The 20,143-nt window shown below is 44.0% G+C and overlaps 1 protein-coding gene across 1 annotated transcript in view; it reads left to right on the top strand.

Annotated features, from left to right (window-relative positions):
- The window catches only part of Sgk1 (serum/glucocorticoid regulated kinase 1), a 116,448-nt gene that overhangs the window by 73,293 nt on the left and 23,012 nt on the right, over positions 1–20,143 (top strand). Inside the window, exon 3 of the mRNA XM_005360942.2 lies at positions 14,250–14,325. Coding sequence (XP_005360999.1) covers positions 14,250–14,325 — 76 coding nt within the window. The remainder of the gene's footprint in view (positions 1–14,249; positions 14,326–20,143) is intronic.

The following is a 20,143-nucleotide window of genomic DNA, read 5'->3' as shown; positions in this document are numbered from 1 at the left end:
ATTCTTATTTTATGTACATTGGTGTTTTGCCTGCATGTGTCTGTGTGAGGGTGTTAGATCTTGGAGTTATAGACAGTTGTCAGTTGCCATGTGGGTGCTGGGAACTGGGCCCTGGTTCTCTGGAAGAACAGTCAGTGCTCTTAACTGCTGAGCCATCTCTCCCATCCCTGCAAATGCTTTTTTTAAACAAGAGTGAATTCCAGCCAGGCCTGGTGGCACACATTTTTAACTTTGGTGTGTAAGAGTTAAAGGTAGGAAGATCAAAAAGTCGAAGCTATCTTTACCAGCCTGTACTGCAAGGGACCTTTGTGTTTAAAACACACACGCACACACAAAGAAATAAATGATAAAAACACTCCAATAGACAAATAACCTGGGCTTGTCAATCCCCATAAACTGCAAAAGAATAGTAATAATAATAAAAATAATAGTGAATCTTTCTTGTTTTGATTTGGGGTGTTGTTTGTTTGTTTGTTTTTTGCTTTGTTTGTTTTGTTTTGTTTTTCTTTTTGTTTTTCGAGACAGTCCTGGCTGTCCTGGAACTCATATATAGACCAAGCGGGCCTTGAACTCACAGGGATCCACCTGCCTCTGCCCCAACCCCTGCCCCCCAGTTCGAGGATTAATGGTGTGAGCCACCATCTCCTCTGCTAGTAGTGAATCTTAAAGAAGAAAGAGAAGGAAGAAGAGAGAAACACAGTCTGTGGGGGAGGGGAGGAGGAAAGAAAAGAAAGCAAAGGAAGAAATAAATGCATTTACTTCTTGCACGTTAGTTGCTTCCCTAGGGCAGCAAGAATAATCTAACCATTGTGGAGACAGCATTGATATAAAAGGACTCAATGTGAAGCTCAGCGAAGGGCATGCTTTCCCTCCTTGACTTGCCGTACGGTTTTGCAGCCACAGATTGCCTTTCAAAGTTTTCTAGAAGAGCCCTTCACCTTTCTAGCCTTCCTCAGCAGCACGTGCCTTCACCCATTCCTCGGATAGTTTCCAGGCAGGTTGGGAAACTCAGCCCAGACGTGGGGTGGGTAATGAGCCTCCTGAAGGGGGCCATTGAACTGGGGAGAGGCGTGCCCAACAGAACACGTTAGAAAACGCAGGGGAGCATTCCTACCATATCTAGGATGCTTCTTTGGGGCAGGGCTTGTCTGCGCAGTGGTTATAAACCTTTGACTGTTTTCTAGAACTGTAACAGATGTGGTCCCAACAGGTTCTGCCCTAGCCCTCTCTTTCCTGTTTCCTAGGAGGGATGGGGACTTGGAGCCATTTACTCTGCCATCTTGGTCATACCACTTCCCAGGAGAAGGGGTGTGTGTGTGTGTGTGTGTGTGTGTGTGTGTGTGTGTGTGTGTGTGTAGGCCAGAAGTCTACTTATGTGTCTGTGTTGGGCTATGTCCTCACAAGTGTGGTACCCACGGAGGCCAGAGGCCTAGGATCTCCCAGATCAGAATTATAGGTATTTCTGAGCCATGGGTGCTGGGAGTTGAGCTCTGCTAGAGCAGTATGTGCTCTTAAGCACTGAGCCGTCTCTTGAGCCCGTACCTTCTATGTTTGTTTGGTTTTTTGTTTGTTTTCAGACAAGCCTCTCACAGGCCTAGAGCTCACCAAGTAGGCTAGGCTGGCTGGCCCACTGAGTCACAGGGATCTATCAGCCTGGAATTATGAAGTGTGTCACCACGCCTGGCTTCTGTGGGTCCTAGGGACCAAAGTCAGGTCTTCATGCTTGCAGCACATGCACTTTATCCACATTGCTGTCTCAGGCTCCTCAGTGAGGTTTAAAGGTTAACTTGTCCCGTAAGAAATGCAGACAAAAAGTCAGGATAAAGCTGCCGGTGATCCCATGCCAGACGCCTGAATAAAACACCTGGAAAAGTCATGGAAAACAACGTGCAAGGGGAAGCAGATTCCTTTTGGACTGTTCATAAGCTCATATTGTTCTTCTTCCCAGAAGCACGCATTGAAGTGGTCCAACTGGGATCAGCACCTGCCCCGCTTAAACTTGAAGTTCAGGGCTCAGGGATGCCTTCCACCCCTCCATGTGTTGTAGAGATGGAAAATCTTCCCTCAACTTTCTCCCACTCCTTTCTTCACGGGCTTAACGATCTACCCACTGAATACCAAAGGCATGTCGGATAAAGAACCCTTGTGGAGAGCGATGACTAACTTGGCTCACGGCTAACCCAGTTTCGAAATGAAGCACTCACAGCCCTGTTGCTCAAAACTTTGTAAAAGACATATGCATGGCATGTCTACTTAAGCAGAAAAGCTCCTTCTGCATTTTTGTTTGTTTGTGTGTTTTTCAGGTGTTGCCTTAAGCATGTATTTCATTATCAAATACAAGAAAGGTCAAATGAAATCTTTTTTTAAAAAAAAAAAAAGGCAAACAAACAAACAAAACCTGGCAGGCTCCGCTATGAACAACTCTGTCCAAACATCTGGGAGTCACTGTGAAAAATGAACTGAACATTCTAGACTCTTGGGACGGCCAGATTGTTAGCCAGTTTTGCAGAAGCATTTTCCATGCAAGCTAAGGCATATCAGAAATATTTCAGGTCCACAGACAATCAAGTACTGTACAGTTAGATGAATACAGGAAAAAAAACCCAGCAAATCTCTAGTTCCATTTATCACAGGAAGGAAAAAACCCCACCCATTTGTTGACAATTGCATTTGGCAAACCAGCCCCTATGGCTAAAATCTGAATGGAAGATTGAGTATCAGGCTTTTCTTTTCTATAAGAAAATCAAGCATGACAAATTAAAGCACAGAACAAATAGGAGAATTGCATCGGTTTTGAACCCGATACCACTCCCCTTGCGCAGAAACCGTCTCACCTACGGTAGCTTCGCATAAACCTCAGACCCGCACTCTTACACACACCCTCACACCCCTTTATTAGCTGTCTTTTTGGAAGAAAGCTCATGGAGAAAAATACTAAGGAATACAGTATTGTTTGCAATGAGAGATACTTAAAATAGTTCTCTTCTCGGAGGCTGAGAAGGGGAAGCTTGTTTCTGGTCCCACCCAGGACTGGGACTCATTCCTTGCGGTATGATTTTGTAACAGTGACTCAGGCATCACCCCTAGCATCTAGTACACACCAGTGGGCACACACTGCTCAGGCTGTGCTGTTTCCTTTTGGCAGAAATGGGCCACAGTCAAGTGGGGTGCCTAAAACTATGCCAGTACCTTCAACCCAGCACTCCTTTTGAATGGAGCCCTGGCATGGTTGTCCATCCTTGCTGAAGCCAGAAACCAATCAGTTAGAAAGAATGGTACCTTAGCAGGGGCAAAGGAAATCTCGCTGCAGTTTTTTGTTTGTTTGGTTGGTTGGTTTTAGATACATGCTAATACTTTACTGAATTACATTTGAACTTCTGCAAAGAATTTTGAAGAATTTTATTGTTGCTTGTGTTTTCAGACACATAGTATGCTGTGGTCATAGAAAACAATACGGACGATGCACACTGGTCGGATGCTTTATTGGGTCTAGTAGCAGAATAAGGCCTAATAATTTTTGTTTTGAGCTTTTTGTTTGTTTTTGGGTGTTTTGGGTTTGTTTTTTTTTTTGTTTTTTTTTTTTTGCAAAGAAGAAGAAGAAAAACAAATAAAAAACAGAATTGTAGTGTCAGAGACAAAAAACAGGTCTAGCCTCAGCTTGACCTCCTCGAAGGTGGGGAGTCTCTTCTGTCATTCATGGAGGCCATCAGCTACTCCAAATCAACCGCACCCTGTAACATTCAATGTCATAAATTCAGAAGGCTCGGTGCCCCAGAAGAAACGAAAACACCTGTGTTAAACCCCATCTTGGTGTCATTGGTACGCCCTTCAATTCCGAGAGCTCGAGCTGAATGGGAGGTTGGTTCTCAGTTGATCATCTTTACTTTGACTCTTGAGCCAGGATCACACACTGGAGACTTGAGTGGTCTTGAACTCTGAGTAATCCTCCTGTCTCAGACTCCCAAATGCTGAGATTACAGGTGTTGCACCACGGTGCCTGGCTCTGATTCTCTTTCAATGGTGTTGGGACTAATCATTCATTCATTCATTCATTCATTCATTCATTCAACAAATACTTAACAGATGTCTACTGTGTACCTAGTACCCATTTTAAGTACCCAGTGTTCATAAGATTCCACAAAGAAAACAAATGAGAAAGTTACTGTTTCAGGACACAGTCACTGCCGTGGATAAAAGATAAGCAGGAGAAGGAAAGGAAGTTCCCACCAGGGCACTGAGAAAAGATGGACTGAAGGGTGACATTTGAGCCCGTACTTCGAGTGCAGTGTGCATGCCTGAGTGCGGACTTCTAGGCTCAGGACCTGGCACGTGCAATGCCTATGAAGGAATCTTTTTATTTTCACTGCCTTATTTGCATTGAGTTTATTCTATAAACAGCAGAGTTTATTCTTTCTTTTTTTTTAAAAAAAAAGTGTCTAGACCTGGTGGTGGTGGTGCACACCTTTAATCCTAGCACTTGGGAGGCAGAGGCAAGTGTAAGTTCGAGGCCAACCTGGTCTACAAGAGCAAGTTCCAGGATAGGCACCAAAGCTACAGAGAAACCTTGTCTTGAAAAAAATAAAACAAAACCCCCCCAAAACCAAAAAAACCTGTCTCACATTGTAGCACAAGCAAACCTAGAACTCGCTATACCCCCATGCTGGCCTCCAAACACTCACGCCAATTCTCTTTGCCTTAGTCTCCTGAGTGCTGAAATGAATGTAGACATGAGCCATGCCTGGCTTTTGATAGCAAACTTCTTTGATCAAAAGTTTCTACCTCGGGCTGGAGAGATGGCTCAGCGGTTAAGGGCATTGCCTGCTCTTCCAAAGGTCCTGAGTTCAATTCCCAGCAACCACATGGTGGCTCACAACCATCTGTAGTGAAGTCTGGTGCCTTCTTCTTTTGTCCCGCAGGCATACATGCAGACAGAGTATTGTCTACATAATAAATAAAAAAATATTAAAAAATTTCTAGTTCCTCACATCCCCATTCCTCCACCCCTGCCATCTCACTGTCGTCACAATCCTGTCGAGCAGTGGTTCTCAACCTTCCTAGTGCTGTGACCCTTTAGTACAGTTCCTCCCGCAGTAGTGACCTCCAACCATAAAATTATTTCTGTTGTTGCCTCTTAACTGTAATTCTGCTACTGCTATGAATTATAAGGTAAATATCAGTGTTTTCTGATGGTCTTAGGAGACCCCTGTGAAAGGGTCATTCGATCTCCAGAGTGGTCTCAACCAGTAGGCCAAAAACTCCTGCTGTAGACACGTCTGATGGTCTGAACATGGATGTGATAGTAACACTGCTAATCACTGAAATTTGCAATTTGACCCTACCCTTAATCCTAACTCTTGATTTTGCTGCCGTTTCCAATGAGGAGAGTAAGGCTAGGATTAAGTCCCATCCACATCCTACGTGAATACATAGTTAACAGTAGGCCAGTCTCAATTTTAACTGGCGACATATAATTCTAAAGCCGTGTTCCAGTTGTATGTACTTTCCACCCTCCGTGCTCTAAGACAGATACAAGGAATTCTTTCTCTTACCCACTAACTGCAATGGCCAACACCACGAACCTCCCACCTACCAGCACATCCAGTGGTAAGTCACTTCATTCCCTTCAGACTCCTTCCTCATCTATTGATTAGGAAGATTGAACTAAATCATCCGCCTGATACTTTCCAGACACAGATACTGCGATTCTCTGAGAGCATTCACTTTACTGACTTTAATGCACTTTGAGTCCCACCAAATCAATGATGTGGTCGATAAACACACATTGATTGCTGTCTCTCCGAGTCGGACACAGTCTGCAAACACCCTGCCACAAGGAAATTTTACTTAAGAATTTAATCAAGTGCTTTGCAGTCGAATACACAGAGGTTTGGTTTAGACATCTTGGACCCTCAAGCGGGTCCAAGTGCAAATGCCTGCGTGTTTGGGCAGGGAATTTAAGGAGGTGAAACGGAATGGATGTATAGATTTGGCTTGGTGCCAGGCATCTTAAATATCTTGAATGCCCCTTTCCAGTCTCTGCTATGATCGAAACTTCTAAATGCAGATATGAGATATGCAATCATTGATTCCAGTGTTACTATTGAAATCGGTATGTAAGAATATGAGATACGCAGGCGTTGATTCCGGTGATATGATTGAAAATGATATGCAAGCAGCTAAGCTTTCTTAGGGAATCAGAAATGACTGGGCATCAGTCTACCACCTAACCCTGCCACCTGATTTGTGTTTCAGCTGACAGAATCAGGGAAGACATTCCTGAGAGGGAGGACTGTCCCTCTGCCCACCCTTGGCCAAGCACTGTACTCATGTTCCACCGGTTAGTCACAGTGATGGATTCCTAAACAAATGAATTAATTCGGGTATCTACCTGAGTCTTGCGAAACTAAAGTCAATTCTCGGATAGCAGCTTGAATACAGCCCTGTTTCCTTAACCGTAAAGTAAGAAGGTAGTGAGGAAAGCCCCATTCTGTGTCCTTACGTCTAACCCTAAAACTCTCTTTATTAGTGTCTAATGCAGACACATTTGACTGGGGCTGGGGGTGCAACTCAGGAGTAGAGCTCTTGCCCGGCTTGTGTAAAACCCTATGTTTTGTCGTCACTGCCCCTCCACCCCGATGTGTTTGTTTTTTGTTTTTTTCTTAACAGAAATCCAAGCTGGATGTCTTGACCTTAATTAGTCCAGAGCTGAATGGAGGTCTGGGTGGTAAACTGCTTTTACCAATTTGTATTCACAGGGGCCAAGTTGAAAGATATCGAAACCGGTAAGAATACAACCGCAGAAGGAGGAAGATGTGTCGAGTTGCTTGGTATCACAGTCTCTTCAAGGGTCAAGAATAATCGTGTGTCTCACAACATATGGGTGTAATTAGTGTTAGGCAACTGAACAGGAAATAAATCACTCGTTCACAGAAAGCAAAACCATGAAGCCCCATTGCTGACCCTACACCAATCCCCAGACCTGTTGTCCCTATCCAAACGCCATCTCTGTTCCGGTGGAGGATGGTAGCGACAAACGCACAGACTCTGGGCCTGTTTGCTGTAGCGAAGCGGTATGGGCACAGTCACACCCTGTTGTTGTGTCTGACAGAGAAACTTGATTGCCCAAGGCAGAGGCCTGGGAAAGTCAGTCAGCCGAGAGTGAAGTCCCAATGCTAAGTGCCAAAGTGTGGAGACCCGGTAGCCCAGAACTAGGGTGAGTGTTTCCTCCAGCAGCCATAGACTGGGAACTACTTTGACCCCCAGTGACCATCCTCCTGCTCACTAACTTCCAAAGGTCAGGCTATCTGACATTCCCATCTTCTGTTTACTGTCCTTCATGGTCCAGACAAATCCTTCTAGTCGGCCTTCACACCCGGTCCATCCCTTTTGTCTTCACAGTCTCCCTCTGGTCCATAGTCTCATCAGGTCTTTTCTGGGGTTACAGTAACTCTATCAGTTCAGCGCCTATATTTTCCACCTCAGGTCTTTCACAGACAAGGATCCAGAATTCCCACAGCATGCTGAACACACTGATATTCAAAACCTTCGACCCAGTTTCCAATCCTTTTTTCCCGTGAGTCTTCAGTTCCCGGGTGGGTTTTCTCCCTGTGGTTGGCCAGACACGCCTGGTTCAGCTTGACTCTCACACCTTTGTTTGTGCTGTCCCACCCACTTGGGGCACCCTGACTACAGGCTGCCTTCTCTCTGCTCCAACACTGCCAGAGGTCTGACAGCCTGTTGTTGTCTACTTCTTCCTTGACCCCTTGACCTTTTCCCATTTGGTTACTTCCACCTTCAAACTCTGTTGAAACTTAAAAGCTATTTAACACATTTCTCTCTTAGGGGAACTTAAAAGGATCCGTATCTGTACTGTGGGTGCCTATGGCCCACTCCTTAGTCAGAACATAACCAACTAGGTCAACGAATTTTGAATTGTCTTTGCACCTTTTGTTTGTTTGTTTGTTTTTTTGAGACAGGGTTTCTCTGGAGCTATGGAACCTGTCCTGGAACTCACTCTTGTAGACCAGGCTGGCCTTGAACTCACAGAGATCCGCCTGCCTCTGCTGGGATTAAGGGCGTGTGCCATTACCACCTTTGTAGAAAGCAGAAAGCAAGATAGTAGTATCCTGGGTGTAAATATGTATTGAATGCAATAATCTCATCAAAGGAAATTAATGGAAGAAGACCCTATGTCCTCCTGGATGTAAAGAACTGGGCCTACAATTAGGAACTTTGTTTTGTTTGTATAGGACAGGGTTGCCCAAGTTGGCCTTGAACTTAACGTCTGAGTTTCCTGCCTCTGCCTCCTGAGTGCTGGAATCACAGGTACACACTTTCACACCTGGATTGTGTTCCTGAGGATTGAACCCAGCACGTCACTAACACTAGGCATGCACCCTACCAAGTGAACTGCAGTATTTCTGTAAAGCGGGATTACATGTTACCAGTCAGGACACCTTTCTGAAAGCTGTGCCCAGCACTGTTAGACACCTGCTTGCTCCCCAGCTATATACATTTTACAGCACCTTGAAGTGGAAGGAAAACAACTTCTCTAGCTAAATAGAGAAGGATCTTGAGATCCTGTCATAGATTAAGGAGAAATAATGCTTTTAGCACAAACTGCTTGACTGAATGAATCATGGAAAGTTTTGCAAAAAATTATTATGAATAAGTCATGAATAAATTTGGGACAAATTCAAACAATCTTTTTTGTTTGTTTAGAGACAGAGTTTCTCTGTGTAACAGCCCTGACTGTTCTGGAACTCACTTTGTAGACCAGACTGACCTCTAACTCACAGAGATCTGCCTGCATCCTGAGTGCAGAATTAAAGGCATTTACCACCACTGCCCAGCTATTTAAATTCAAATAATCTTACCTAGCTTCTTTTATATCAACACCATGAATCCGTGAATGACTTATAACATTTCTCTCTCTACCTCTTTCTCTCTCTACCTCTTTCTCTCTCTACCTCTCTCTCTCTCTCTCTCTCTCTCTCTCTCTCTCTCTCTCTCTCTCTCTCTCTCTCATGTATGCATGCACACACACACACCATTTTGGACCAGTGTTCTTCAAATAAAGATAAAGAGGAGTGGAGAAAAAAGACCATATGGCTTCCTTTCTAGCATTTTCTCCACCACTGAACTTTCTGTTGACTTGACACATTTTACAGAATTGACCTTCTGTCTCTCCTGTCAGTAGATTTATTAATGATTTATTTCCAGGTTTACTTCATGGAGTCTTTTGAAGAATTTTGGACACTGACATCTTGTAAAATATTATATTCTGATGCCCTTCATCTTCTAATGTATAAACACCAAACTGACACATAGAGTTCTCAAAACTGTAGTATTAAACATTAGAAAATCTACCCTGCCTGAACTACAGGGCCAGTTCAAGGCCAGTGTAATCCTCTTAGAAAGAATATGTCCTAAAACAAAATGTGTGGTTTAGAAAGGGGCTGTGGTAGCGCACAGAAGGGAGACGGGAAGTCAGGAATGTAGCTCAGGTGGTAGAGCATCTTCCTAGCATGCTAGCATTCATGAGGTCCTTGGTTTGGTCCCCAGCACCACATCTGCAATTATAGCACTTGAGAAGAGGATCAGGAGTTTGAGGTCAGCCTGGGCTATGTAAAAACTAACTAACTGAGCTATATAAAAACTAACTGACTAGATAAACAAATGGTAGCCAAGATGAAATAGCTTGGCTAGATGTTGATAACTGTTCAAACTGCATGGTGGGTGAATACAGGCTTAGAGAACGAAGGCAGGGATATGTTTGGAATTTTCCATGGTAGCATAGTTAGCCATTTAAGAGTTCCATATTGCAGTTGTGTTCTCTTCTTTGTCACCCTCTGTCACACCCTCAGAGTGGAAATCCTATTAAAGAAATCTTCTTAAACATTTACCCAAAAGAACCAAATCGCACTGGACATTTCTTTGGTTTTGACCTGACTTCAGAGACAGGTGTCCTGTGAAGACTCAGCAGGATCCACAGCAATGAATTTTCTTTCTCTCTTCTGTGCAGTACCTACAGATTTAGTTATACAGCCAATTAACACAGCAGTGGAGATAATGATTCATGGATTCATACTTGAACAGCTCTGGAGAGGAATCAGGAAGAATGGCCCGTTATACTCCCATGCCAACACAGGGAACAAGGAATTCTTGATGGCTTTGACGTGATCGGGAACCGCTCCCACATAAAAGAGATTCCAAAAGCAAATAGTGATGCAGAATCATTCATAAGCAAATAAGCTTCAAAGGTCACAAGGCCAGAGGTAGCTACAGGATTTAGCATAGAAAGAAAGTGTGTATATGGCAATTTTCCATAATGGTATGACTTTGTGTTTATTGTTTTGTCTGTTTCTTTGTTTTGTGTTTCTCCAGACAGGGTTTCTCCGTGTAGCCCTGGCTGTCCTGAAAGTCCCTCTGCAAACCAGGCTGGCCTTGAACACAGAGCTTCACCTGCCTCTGCCTTCCAAGGGCTGGGATTAAATGCAGGCACCACCACCCAGCTTTGAAAGCAATGGGGAAAGCTTTTGTAATTAGAAAATGTAAAACGTGGCAATAATCACAGACTATTCTTTGCAGTTGCTAAGTTGATTCGTGTGTCAGAATATTTTAATTAGTCACAGAAGGCTAGAATGCGGGTAGACCTACGTGGGAGCTGTCAACTAATCAACTCATTTCAGTGACAACTTGGCACGAGCCCATGAGCTCCCAAGTACTAGTTCACATTGCAGACAAGGTGTCTTCTAGGACAGGGACCTCAGTAAAGAGAGTTAACTTCGTTTAGTGGGAACTATGGGAACGATGAGGGCTTATCAACCTGAGAACGATAGGCTGCCAGGAGACAGAATAACCATTTTCAAATATTCGAGGTGTTTGCTACACAGCAGAGAGAGAGGTAGAGAGAGCTGTGTAAGTCAAGACTCTGGCATGGGTGGTGTGGACCTGTAATCCCACTGCTTTAAAGAGGTAGAGGCAGTAGTTCAAGGCCAGCCTGAGCGAAGTAGCAAGACCCTCTCACAAACAAAGCAAACTGGAACCAGTGGCCAAAGATTCAAAGATCCAGATCAGAATTTATCCTGTAAAGAGCTTCTAATGGGATCGGAAACCTCCCATAAGGAACTGTTCGCTCTATATGAAGGGTGGTTTATGATGCTGCTCAAAATGTAGGCATGGGAAGGTTCTAGTCTGTGCTTCTTTTCTTTCCTTTTTTCCGCCTTGAAATTGTTCTCCCAAACCCCCAGTGTTGAAGCTTGATCTCAATCTCAGACAGCATTTTAATGAAGCACTGGACCTCTGAGCTATTCTCTGCATTCTGTATACATTTTAATGACATTTTCACATCTAAGATCATGTTTCATACCTGTGAAAACCCTTATTACAATTACTCAGAATTTCCATTCCTTTATTTAGAATAATTACATACTTAGGTATCAAATAGTTTTCATACTTGCCTGATATATTTGGCACACAACTTTAATCCCAGCAGTTGGGAGGCAAAGGCAGGCAGATCTCTGTGACTTCGAGGCCAGCCTGGTCTACAAGAGTTACTTCCAGATAGGCACCAAAGCTACAGAGATACTCTGTTTCAACAAACAAACAACAACAACAAAGCACTTAACCTAAGCTTTGTCTTCTTCACAATATTTAGGGGTAGTGTGTACAATAACACAGCTATATTAGCTATGGGCAGAGTATGGCACAGAAGTTTTCCATAGCCTAGCCATTTTGAAATGACTGAAGCTTCACAATCCCTCATTTCCCAGTCGCCCCAGAAACCAGCATCCTACTTCCAGCTTCTGGGCATTCAACTATTAATATGTTCCCTTCGTAGAAGCGGGATTATGAACAGTTGGCCCTTCTGAGTCCTGTTTCGCTTAGCATAAAGCCCCAAGGGCTCATTTGTGTTGTTGCATGTGACAGGATTTCCTTCTTTTCAAAGGCCAAATAATATTCCATTGTAAGTCTACACTGCGTGGACTTTATCCAGTCACCCATTCATAGACGCTGGGTTTGTTCTGTCATCTTGACTGTTGCGAATAGCACTGAATGATGAATATCAATGCACCAAGACCTCCACACCCTGATTCCCGTGTGTTCTTTACAGCGGTTCCTTGAGGGAAGGAACACGGTCTCCATTATAAATTAACACACCACTTCCTCCGTCACGGACGTCTTCTGTTTTTAAGTTTTTTGTTTATGATGATGATGATGTGTGTGTGAGTGTGTGTGCACATGCCACAGCATGTGTTTAGAGATCAGAGGACAGCTTCCAGGAATCAGCTCTCCTTCACACTGTGGGATCATGTCGTGCAGCCAGGGCTTCTACCTATGGACCCCAATTGCTGCCCCAAGGAAAGCTTCTGAGAGCGAGAAATTCAGAAGAAGTGAACGGTATCCTTAGAGACGCTGCTGAGAACTTTATGACTACATTGGAAATAATTTACCCACTGAGTGCTTCATGAGGCTAGAGACTTTTCACAGTAATGAAGTGATCGCACTACAAAATTTGTAGAAATGGAAAATTCATTTTGCCCTTAAGATATATTTCATGAACTAAAGCACATTTGAAATCTTCGCATCATGATGGTATGAACTGGCTTCCCCAAATGTATCAGTGTTACTCTTTCGATGATATTATAAACAATGTAGGCCAGAGGCAGGAGGATGACTGCAATGGTGAGGCATGCCTGGGCTACATCGTGAGTCCTTGTCTCCACAAATGAGAATTTGAAAAACTTAAGACTATATTAATCGAATCTTTGCTAGAGTCTCTCAATTAAATAGCAAGTATTACATATGTATATATATAAATTTCCCAAGAGTCTACTGCAACTATTTCATAGTTACTTTTTCGTTATTATAAGAAAGCATCTGACAAAAGCTGTTTGGGGAGAGAAAGTGGCTATTTAAGCTTGGAAGTTGGAGGGCATAGTCCATCATGGTGGGAAAGTCTCAGCAGCGGGTTTGAGGCAGCTGGTCACCTTGTATCCAGTCCAGAAGCTGAGACAAAAAATCCCTGCCCTCAGCTCACTTCTGCATTTTCTGAAGTCCGGGATCCCAGCCTTGGGAATGGTGCCGCCCACAATGGGTAGGTCTTCCCACTTCAGTGAACTAATCAAGATATCCCCTCACAGGTGTGCTCAGAGATGCCTCTCCTAGGTGATTCTAAACAAGTTGACAGCTAAGCTCAGACTACACAAATCATAAAAGAAGAATTCTTTCATCCTCCTTTGGTTTACTATTTATTATTTTTAAAGATGGTGTCTCACCATGTACTCCTAACCAGCCTGAAACTCACTACATAGACCAGGCTGCTCTTAAAGTCACAGAGATCCTCCTACCTCTGCCTCCTAAATGCTTCCATGAAAGGCATGTGCCACCATGCCAGGTTAGAAGAACTCCTTTTGAAGTTCTCTTCATTAATATGCATTTTCACACCCAGTATTTACTCAAATGATAATTTCTCCTATGTGCAGCTCTAAACCAGCCATCAAGTCATCATTATGGTCCTTTGCACTGTATCCTCTGTGCATTGTACATAGTACTGACAGAGGGAGAGGGAAAGTTCAGCTCCAGCCCCAGGTGCTTATCAAGCTATCCGCCTGATGGCAAAACTACCCTAGGCCTGGTGACCAACAATCCCAATTCACATAATACTAAAGGGCTTCCCATATATGGTACTTCAGTGCTACAATTGGCAGAGTCCGAAACACCCCAGCAAGGACACAGTACGCTGCATGTACAAGCCTTAACTTGATGGAGGAAGGTCATTGGTTAATTAAATAAAGAAGCTGCTTGCCCTGATAGGTTAAAACATAGGTGGGAGGAGTAAAAAGAACATGCTGGGAGGAAGAGGAAGTGAGCTCAGAGACACCATCCTCCCCTCTCCCAGGCAGACACACGCGATGAAGCTCTGACCCAGGATGGACGTAGGCTAGAATCTTCCCGGTAAGACCGGTGCTACATAGATGATTAGAAATGGGCTAAATTAATATGTGAGAATTAGCCTAGAAGAGGCTAGATAGAAATGGGCCAAGAAGTGATTAAAAGAATACAGTGTCTGTGTAATTATTTCGGGGCATAAGCTAGCCATGTAGGCAGCCGGGGTGCTGGGGACGCAGCCTCGCCGCTCCTATTACTACATTAACTCTGGAATCCCCACTACAGACAATATGCCTGGGACCAATGATGTGGTGACCGGATTTTCACGTCAGTTCTCTTCCCCTCATGTTTTCAAGGTGAAAGAATCATGCAGTCACACCAACATCCTGACGAAGCCGGATCCAAGAGCCTTCTGGACTAATGATGAATCAGGTATTATTAGCTCCATGTACCCAGATCCCGGGATGTGCTAGGTGCATTCTGTATTGTTTAATTGCATGGTTGTGCCTAGCCTCTCATATAAATACGGTTCGCTATCAATTTTATTCTCATAAGCATCCTTTCATTATGTTCCTCTACTTTGGTGTCTGAGGTACATACACCATCTGGTATAGCTTTGTGGATTGCAAAATATATCCCCGTGCTGGGGAACTGAAGCATGGGTCTGTTTCCTAGAGTGATGGGGAGGACGGTGGAGTAACACTGGCAAGTACATTACCTCAGATTTCTTAGTAGACATGATGGCTCCTGTTTCTAATCTCACTACTCAGGAGGCTGAGTCAGGAGGATCAAGGCCAACGTGGGATATATAGGAAGGAAAAGGTATTCAAAGAGCCAAAATTAAATCATTTATTATTAAATTTATTGTGGCATAACAGGCCATGACTGTGCCTGTTATGATTCAATGATCTGAATTCTGTAAGAATAAGACGAACATGGCTCTGTTTGATGAGCCACTATGCCTCAGCTTATACAAGATCAGCAGGGCACAGAACTCACAGGTAGAGCGAGGACCTAGCCTGCAGAAGGCCTAGCTTTTCTCCCCACCACCACCAATAGAACTGAAACTAAGCAAAACAAAAGAGGCCTTGGATTTGGCCCGGGATTTAAGCTCTATGGTAAAGGCCTTAACTAGCATGTATCAGGCCTAGGTTCAGGTGTAGGACTGAAAAGAAATCAGACAGAGGGTAAAGTGTGTTCAAGGAGCAGAAAGACTTGTTTCTGTGAGCCATAGGCTGAACCGCTCTGGGTAGATAGATGCTGGAAAGGAAAGGGGGCGGGGCTGAAGCCCAAAGGGGCTAAAACAGCTGAGAGAGCGCAAAGGCCCTCGCCTTTTCTAATTAAGTAGGGTCTAATGAAACAGAAAACCCATGCTGATCCTTAATATTTATGTTGCGCCTCACACATTTATGAAGTGTGTTCACGAGCATTTAATTTAGTGCCTGCAGCAGGCCTGTGAAGTAGGAGGGGCCATCGAACCCCAGGATACTGGAAAGGAGGCAACAGACTAGCATGGTTGTCTGATACTATCCACAACCCAAGGTGGGAACAGCCAAAGGCTGGGAGCAGGGCAGAGCCCAGTGCCAGCTCCTACGCTCCACTTCCTGGAGAGAGCCAGCTGTCCTTTGAGGAGTAGCGGGGCTAACTGCATGCTTTAATCTTTTCTTCCTAAAACAGTCAAAGACTGTGTCTATGAGCTGCAGCGAGGGACTTGGGGTGGGGGTGGGGGTGAAAAAGCTCTCTCGATGGGTTTCTTCTCTTTGAAAGACCAAGCTGACAATCTACACTTAACCAATTTTATCTATCATTTTTTTTTTCTGTTTTGTATTATGTGCGTCTTTTGAGGAAAGATGAGAAAACACGAAAGTGCCATGGCCCATTTATGTCATCATTTCAGTCCATTAGCTGAACAACAAAGCAATAAACAAGCCATCTGCTGGCGGAGACTGCTGAGATCACCAGCTCATAGCGTGAAGGAAGAAAGCAGAAGGAAGCCTTAGCCTGAATGACCCGATGTGACGGGAAGGGAATGGAAGGAGAGGGGACTTGATCTGGGACAGGCAGGAAGACCTTGGGCACTTTTAGGAGGCAGAGAAATTAAAGCATAAGAACTCCAAATGCAAAGCATGGCTGAGGCAGAGGGATTGTGAGTGAGAGCCCAGCCTGGGGTCTACGGGGTAAAATTCTGTCGCAAAAATTAACTTTAGAGAAATAAAAATAGAAGCCTATAATATCTACTAACTTTGAAAACTTGTATGTGACTATGGGGTCCCATTGCATCTCCTTCCTAACAACAATAGGAGCCATGTCTAGCGGGATTGTGTCTTTTTATGTACTTATTCATGTATGTACTGAGACAGGAGCATTGAAGTCTTCATGTATGATCGTGGAATTGTCCAATGAATGTTTCATTTAGTCAGTTTTGCTACACACACACACACACACACACACACACACACTTATGCACACATGTAAGTTGTGTGTGCATGCGTCTGTGTTTATGTGTGTCTACCCGCCTCTGTGTTTGGTGTTTTCAGAGGTCAGAGGACAAATTCAGGGTCATTTTTCAGACATTACCAACTTTTGTTCAGATAAAAGCTCTCTGTGGCCTAGAGGTCATTGAGTAAGCTAGGCTGCGTAACCAGCAAGCCCCAGGAATCCCTCTACCTGTCTCTGAGTCCCTAACAGTGGGGTGACAAGGGCATCGACACCACACGTGAGTCTTTGCATGAGTCCTGGGGATTGAAAGTGTGTCCTTATCACCAACTGAGCTGTCTCCCCTGACTCTCTGCCACATATATCTTTAAGTTTTGCTGTAAGCACATGTATTTTTACGATTTTTGTGATTATTTATTTTGAGAGATAGAGAGAGAGAGAGAGAAAGAAAGAGAGAGAGAGAAAGAAAGAAGGAAAGAAAGAAAGAAAGAAAGAAAGAAAGAAAGAAAGAAAGAAAGAAAGAAAGAGGAGAGAATGAAAATACTCTGTAGCTCAGGTCAGCTTTGAACTCCATATAAAGTCCAGCTTCCAGTTGGTAGAAATCCCCCTGCCTTTGCTTCCAGGATGCTGAGATTACAGATATGAGATACCATGGTTGACTTTTATCTCTTTCTATTTTCTTTTCTCTCTCTTCCTCCCCCCCTACTCCCTTTCTCTCCCTCCCTCCCTCTCAGTACTAGGGACTGAATTTAGGAATTTGTGTATATTAATCAAGTGCTCTTACACAGAGCCCTATCCCTAGTGACATTTATTTATCCACCTACTTTCTTCTAGTTAGATTAATTAGATTTTGTTTTTCCAATTTGAGTACTATATTAGTCAGGGTTCTCTAGAGAAACAGAACTTATAGAATGAATCTCTCCCTATATATAGAAAGATGAAAATGACTTACAGGCTATGGTCCAACTAATCCAACAATGGGTAGCTATGAATGGGAAGTCCAAGAATTGAGAAGTTGCTCAGTCCACAAGGCTGGGTGCCTTAGCTGGTCTTCAGTGGTCGCTGGAATCCTCAAGAAGCAGGCTCTAATGCCAATCAAGGAATGGACTTGTTAGCAAGGCCAGAGCAGGCAGGCAAAGAACAAAAGCTTCCTTTTTCCATCTAAAGGCTCCCAGCAGAAGACGTGGTCCAGATTAAAGGCATGTGTCTTCTTGCCTCAAGATCCCAATGAAAGGCATCTGTCTTCCTACCTCAAAGGTCCAGAGAAGAAGTAGATCCATCTACTGGACATCAAGCGAAAATTATCTCACAGGCTTGCCCTCCATTTCTGGATTGTAGCTCATTCCTGAAGTAGTCAAGTTGATAAGCCATCACAAGGATAATATGCATAAGTAGGTTATATCTTGCTTGTTTGTTTATCAAGACAGCGTTTCCCCTGTGTATCCTTGGATGTCCTGGAACTCACTCTGTAGACCAGTCTGGCCTCAAACACAGAGATCTGCTTGCCTTTCTCCCTCCCCAGTGTTGGGATTAAAGGCATGAGCTACCACGTCCCAGCAATATAGGTTTTTAAGTAGACTCAGATCTAGGGCATTAAATATTGTAGTTAAAAGTTGTTTCTTGCAGGGCATGGTGGTGCACATCTTTAATTCCAGCTCTTGGGAGGCAGAGGTAGGCAGATCTCTGTGTCTGAGGCAACTTAGTGTACAGAACAAGTTCCCGGACAGCCAGGGATACATAGAGAAGTCCTGTTCTGAAACAAACAAAGAACGAGGAATTTCTGAGAATCTGGTAGGAAGATTTCCACGCCCAGAGTCCTTTGCATTCAGAAAAGAGGCATGCTCATCTGCCATGTGCAGATGTTGACAGAGACGCAAAACTTCCAATTAAGTCTTGTTTTCCCATTTATGATTTGTAAGTCTTCCTTAACATGGGGTGTGAGGAAGGAGTCATGCAGGTTCCAACAGGCAGGAGTATCAATCACTACAAGTTTGAGACCAGCCTGACTACATGGTAAGACCAAACCATCCCAGGAAGAAAGGAAGAGAGGAAGGAGTCAGGGGAGAAGGAGAGAGGCCAAAAACAAAGGAAGAAAGTGAAACAGCCTCTTTTTAAGGTCACCCTTTTTTGCTGGGCTGAGAGTCCCTCATGCACTCCCTGCATTCATATAGACATAAGCAAGCAGGCCACACAAATATAAGCTCCTTCCTGCTATCGTTTTAGACTGAAACCTGAGCTGTTTGCTTTTTGGTACACCTTTGTTTGAAGTTGTTGGCCCTCTGTTGTGCTGAAATAGTCTTTAAGTTGGGATTTCCATGCAGAACGAGCATCCTTGCACTGTCACGGTGTGCTCTTCCTAGCGCTGTCCTGGGCGGCACTGGTAGAGCCCTTCAGCTAGGAGCAGTGGCTGATGAAGTGAAGAACGGCTCCTAGATGCTCTTCCCGGATTTTTTCACATCTGCTAATCACAAGATGCTACTCAACCCATGTTTGTCAAAATGTCTAGATTTAGTTTTGTTGGTTCATTTGTTGTTTGTTTACCTTTTTCTTTTTTCTTTTTCTCTCTTTTTCTTTCTCTTCTTCTTCATCCTCCTCCTCTTCTTCTCCTCCTTCTTTTTTTTCTAAAACTGGGTTTCTTTGCTTATCCCTGGTTGTCTGGCTGTCCTGGAACTCACTCTGTAGACTAGGCTAGCCTTAACCTCACAGAGATCCACGTGCCTATGCTGGAACAAAAGGCGTGTGCTACCAAGGCCTGGTTTGTTTACCTTTTGAAACAGAGTTGTGCTGTGCAATCCAGGCTAGACTCAAACTCCAAGCAATTCTCCTGCTTTAGTTTCTCAATCTATGGAGTCATAGATATACACTATTAGGAACAACTAGATTTCTTTGAAATAAAGACCCAAAATCATAACTAAAGACATCCCCTGCCCAGAAGTCAAGTCAAATGTTCTGTGCATTTCTGTTTGTGTGTCTGTATGTGATTGTATATGTGTGTTTATATGTGCGGTGGTGTGTATGTACGTGTGTGTGTGCATTTGTGTGGTTGTGTGTGTGTGTGTGTGTGTTGCAGAATAAAAGTGATGTGTAAGTGGAGGGGGATACTTGGGTGGAAAAGGTTTCATGGGGGAGTGGAGTGAGATGGGAATGAGGTGGGATGAAGAGGGTCAACCACAGCCACAAAATGTGAAAAAGCCATAAAGAAATATGCCTGGTAAGCTAACCAAATGGTCAACTTTTACAAAAGAGTGAATTGAGTTACTATGGGTAGATAAAACATCATTCATTATTAAATGCAAATCTCAGTCCCTGTCTCAGCGCTGGCCATGGGTTGCCCCCCTCTGAGGAGTTGCTAGTCATGGAGGACCGTGCAGAGCCCACAATAACACAGGCAACTGTCCACGATGTTATTTGCCCACCAGAACTAGATGGTAAGACCCTATTGATGAGAGTGCCACATGCCTTGGTCCCAGGACAGAGAAAGTTCAAGCTGGAACTGGACTGGAAGTTTCCTCCCTGCTGGCCAGCCCTCAGAATTCCAGAAGGTGCTATGCAGGCTGCTGAGGCAGAGTTGTCTCATTAAGTCTTACTCAGCTGTGGACCCCTTGTTCAAGGTGAGCCTACTGGTACAGTGTGTTAGGTTTGGTATGGGGGTAACCAACCACTCTCTGATTTGGATTTGGTGCCGGATCCCTAAGAGGAAATTCACCTCTGGTGTTGTAGACCCAGTCAAAAGCCTGTGGTTGGTGAGGGCATTTGAGAAAGTTTCTACAGGTCTTTTTCTTTTTCTTCTAAATGGACATGATGTGCGCACCTA

This window comes from Microtus ochrogaster, linkage group LG4 (assembly GCF_000317375.1).
Source record: "Microtus ochrogaster isolate Prairie Vole_2 linkage group LG4, MicOch1.0, whole genome shotgun sequence".
NCBI lineage: Eukaryota > Metazoa > Chordata > Mammalia > Rodentia > Cricetidae > Microtus > Microtus ochrogaster.
The sequence above is the reverse complement of the archived record's forward strand: the minus strand, read 5'-3'. Positions and strand labels throughout refer to the sequence as shown.